This window comes from Triticum dicoccoides, chromosome 6A (genome assembly GCF_002162155.2).
Source record: "Triticum dicoccoides isolate Atlit2015 ecotype Zavitan chromosome 6A, WEW_v2.0, whole genome shotgun sequence".
Lineage (NCBI taxonomy): Eukaryota > Viridiplantae > Streptophyta > Magnoliopsida > Poales > Poaceae > Triticum > Triticum dicoccoides.
The window spans coordinates 451,910,254-451,914,866 of NC_041390.1; the positions used below are offsets into that span (position 1 = coordinate 451,910,254).

General features: G+C 46.5%; 1 protein-coding gene across 2 annotated transcripts; it reads left to right on the forward strand.

Moving 5' to 3' along the window:
* Positions 1 to 241: 241 nt before the first annotated feature.
* On the forward strand, positions 242 to 4,055 carry LOC119317215 (bifunctional nitrilase/nitrile hydratase NIT4-like). 2 transcript variants are annotated; one of them, XM_037591644.1, is made up of 5 exons: positions 242 to 633; positions 1,698 to 1,829; positions 2,687 to 2,980; positions 3,280 to 3,561; positions 3,676 to 4,055. In XM_037591644.1, exons 1-5 carry the CDS (start codon positions 489 to 491, stop codon positions 3,843 to 3,845), a joined length of 1,023 nt encoding a protein of 340 aa, XP_037447541.1. In that variant the 5' UTR covers positions 242 to 488; the 3' UTR covers positions 3,846 to 4,055. The 2 variants fall into 2 exon arrangements, with proteins under 2 accessions (XP_037447541.1, XP_037447540.1); XM_037591643.1 differs by having other exon boundaries at positions 3,280 to 4,055.
* Positions 4,056 to 4,613: the final 558 nt, after the last annotated feature.

The window sequence follows — 4,613 nt, forward strand, 5'->3', positions numbered from 1 at the left end:
CTGAAAAAAACATACGCGGGCCAAATCTGGTGCATGTTGGGCCAACAGAGAGGAGGGGCTGTGGGGAGCTCACCCATGGGCCAAGCCCAGGTCGGTGAGGAGGCCGCGGCAGAAGCTGGGCTGGGTTTGAGAGGGCCTTGGCGCCGGCGGCAGGCCAGCTCGCAGCTGGGCCGGTTGGAGCGTTCGACGCCAGAACCACAGATCGAGGCTGTGGTATCGTACCAACCATCGACCACACAGGACCACACACCAGCGTGGAGCCGTGGATTGGCGCTCTCTTTGTCCAGTAGATCACTGACCCGGCGGCGGCGGCGGCTACCCGGCGCTCTCCGTTGTCCATTCCGTCGCTCCCCGGTCCCCGCCATCCCTGCTTTCCCCTTGAATGCCCACCTCTGCTTCCAGCCTCCACATCAAGCTCCAGTTCGTCCGCGGCTAAAGCCTCCGCGCCGGAAGTTCTGCGATCGAGCGAGTTTCCGGGGCCCATACCGATGGCCCTGCTTCCTTCGGGCTCAGGCAGCACGCCGGTGATCGCCGAGGTGGAGATGAACGGCGGCGCCGACCAGAGCGCCACCACCGTACGAGCCACCGTCGTGCAGGCATCCACAGTCTTCTACGACACCCCCGCCACTCTCGGTAATTACTCGCGCGCCGTTTCCCCTGCCTTGGTAATTGAATCACTTAAATTCTTTCTGCTGCTGCTCGATTACTTTCGGAAGAGTTACCAGCGTGTTGGATTAGTTATAAGTTGTCATTAGCTGAGATGAAACCATGGGGTCATGGAGATGATCGTCTAAACTTTTTTCGGTGCAGTTAATTTCTGAATCCGCGGGTGTCGTGACTTTGTGTTATGAGAAACACCAGTTTGTTGTTATATACCGTTGCTTTGCCATGACCTGGAAAACTTCTTTTTTTGCATCGTGTATAGTGGTAGAAAAGGTCGCCTTCTCGGTGCAAAACTCAGTAATGCAATAGTGGAGACGGCTGTTAATGATGGTGTCTCTTGTATCCCTTGATTTTGATGCATAAGCCTTGTCTTAGCCTTCCTCCCGCAAAGGGATGTTCATGCTTCCTTTGTCCTCTGTGTAGGAAAACTAGAGTTGTATATTCCTTCTGTTTGATTCATACCACTGAAATAATTGTAGGCAGCAAGGGTCATCACTAAGACTAAGAGCTTCTTTAAAGACTTCACTATGATTTGTTATTCAACATATATTTGTACTGTTTGATGCCATATAAAGCTAGTTGGTAAAGAGTGGCAACAACATGTATGCTACATTTTCTTTCTTTTACATCATGTATTATTTACTTATTCAGTTGAAAGAAACCACTGTTGACATAAACCAAACAGAGAATTTACCTCACTGTACCAAGCCAAATAAGAAGATGAAGCCGCTGCACCTTCTAGTTTTCATTCTAGTATGCCTGTCTAAGTCCCATCCATTTCCACCACCTCTGCAATTACCTGGCATGGGAACATAATTCACAGTTTGTTTTTCTGGATACATGTGCAGTACTAAGATTATTTTGTATTAGAAGAAGACCTAAGATAGTGCAGGTCTTACAGCCCACAAAGAAAAGCAGAAGGAAAAAAAACCAAACTACAAAAGGCTAACAATATTTGGAGGATGAGATGGCTTTTTATCAGCATGGGTTATGAGTATGTGTATCTTTTGCTAATATCGTTATTTCCACTGCAGATAAAGCAGAGAGACTGATAGCAGAGGCTGCTGGATATGGTTCACAGTTGATCAATATTAGTATGACTAATCCAAAAGACAAGGGAAAGGGTGAATTCCAGAAGTATCATGCAGCTGCCATAGATGTGCCTGGTACGTGAGAATGTAATGCAGTATGTCCGCTCTCTTTTTTCAACTATTATTTTCTTATTGTCGACTATTGTTAACTTCTAAAGCACGTATGTGTTATCTTCCTAATATATTCTTCCTTGCATTTGCTCCTGTTGTTAGTCTCTTTTTTTGTGTCTGACATATGTGTAATTTGGAGAACAGCTAGCATCTGCTTTTTTCATCTTTAGCATGAAGCATATCTGCATATCAATAATTGCTTTACGACCGAGTCATGCCTTCTTAGTATTGGCCAGAGGAAAAACTGATTTTTGCAAATGCATATTGTTCATGGCACTCTTTGGTTCTGAAATGGAAAATCAAAGATCTTTTTCGCATACTTTGGTGAATACTACAGAAATGTATTCACAAAAGAAAAAAAAAACACTACAGAAATGCGGTTCCTATTAGACTGTCAAGGAGTTCTGAGAAGGAAGAAATTGTTGGATGAAATCCTCAAGGCTAGACATTGAGTTAGTTTGTTGAGAATAAAAAGTGTTAGTATTTGGCCATTCGTTGTCTTCCTGATGCAGTTTATGAATATAATTTTCCAAAGAATATGGACAACCGTCTACCATAAATCATTGATAATTTGATACCTCATACCCGGTACTACTGCTCCAGCAACATTTTATGGTCATGTTCTCAATCTCTGCCGTGATTGTCACCGAGCAACTCCACATCTTACATATTAATTGTCTTAATGGTCCACTTATTCTCCACCTTTTCTTTTAGCACAGCAAACAAGTTTTCAAGCTATTTCATTACTCTCAAGTGTCAACATATGGTTTGTGTCAACTACACCACACTATGGATCTTCTTACTGACAGAACAGCATGCAGGTCCAGAGGTGACATGCTTAGCTGCTATGGCTGGGAAATATAAGGTCTTTCTGGTAATGGGGGTGATTGAGCGAGAAGGTCACACACTGTACTGTTCAGTGCTCTTCTTTGATCCTCTAGGTCGGTACCTGGGTAAGCACCGCAAGCTGATGCCGACGGCATTAGAAAGGATAATATGGGGATTTGGAGATGGATCAACAATTCCTGTTTATGATACTCCACTTGGAAAGATCGGAGCCCTTATTTGCTGGGAAAATAAGATGCCACTTTTAAGGACAGCACTGTATGGTAAAGGTAAGGCTCTTGTTGGAACATGTATTTTCTTTTATGCTAATATAAATAAAAGTCTACAGCCAACATTCTTGGAAGTACAACAACAACAACAACAACAACAACAACAACAACAGCAGCAGCAGCAGCAACAACAACCTTGCAAGTGCCATGGCCTCATGAGATGATAAGTTGTTAACCTTGAAATATACTATCCTTGTGTGCAAGTCAGATAGATAGGTTAACGTTGAAGATATGCACTGGCATCTTATGTATGGAGTACTAGTTTGAAATTTTCCTAACATCTTGTGTGCTGTGTGCAGGTATTGAGATATACTGCGCTCCCACGGCTGATTCAAGGCCAGTGTGGCAAGCTTCCATGACACATATCGCCCTGGAGGGGGGATGCTTTGTGTTGTCGGCAAACCAGTTCTGCCGCAGAAAGGACTACCCTCCGCCGTCCGAGTACGCATTTGCCGGTTTACGAGAAGAGCCTTCTCCCGACACCGTTGTCTGCCCTGGAGGCAGCGTTATCATTTCGCCGTCAGGAGAAGTCCTGGCAGGTCCCAACTACGATGGAGAGGCGCTCATCACAGCCGACCTTGGTAAGGCACTAACCAGATACTACATGCTCTCAGTGCATCCACCTTGTGCATACGATTTTGTACCCGGTTCACAGTTCGTCTTAGAAGATTCTGATGAAATGCTCTTTTGTGCAGACATGGGAGAGATCGTTCGGGCCAAGTTTGCTTTTGACGTGGTGGGCCACTACGCTCGGCCTGAGGTGCTGAGCTTGGTAGTGGATGACCAACCGCACCGGCCGGTGTCATTCACCTGTGCTGCTGAGAAGACTCCGGCTGCCAAGAGCGACGGCACCGCAAAGCCCTGACGACCATCATCAGCTCAGTCACAAGCAGTTGTTTATTATCGATAGTTTTCTTTTTGTGTGAAACGACTTCTATCGATAGCTTAATAAGCCGATGAAATGTAAGCTCGGATCGCCCGCATGCCTGATGCCCCTGTAAGTTACGCTGCTTGTAAAATGCCTTCCGGAACAGTCAGCTGATGCCCGTTCACCGTGTGATGCATCTGATATCCACCATGAGTGTCCTCACACTTGTTCCCCTCCCTGCTAGTACTGGCTACTGCTGTCGCTGAAACAGACGCAGTCTTAAAATGTGCACCGGAATTTAAAATTGGGAGATGCTCACAACGCCCTCACAGCAATTGAAACAGATGCAGTGTTATAATGTTATGGCGTCGGTGAAGGATCGTGGCGTCTTCCACCGGAACTGGGCGGGGCCTCAGGTGTCGGTGCATCGGTGCATGATTTACGTGACTTGGTGACTGACGCTGGGTTAGGAGTGGAAGGAGTATTTGCTTTCCCTCCGTGGTTGGTGTGTTGTGATGGGGATGGCGTGTAGGGTCTTGGGGACATGGATGCCGTGACAGTGGTGCCCGGATGGCGGTTCGCATTATTGGCTCTCTAGCGAGCATCATGGGCATTGTTGGCTCTCTAGCGAGCATCATGGCGACGGTAGTGGCTATGTCCCTTGGTTGTTTTGGTGGTAAGGAGTGTAGCGGCGGGTAGCTCGGACTTGTCTCGTCCGTTGGCAGTGGTGTTGCATATCCGAACCTGAAGTTCTGTAAAAAAAAA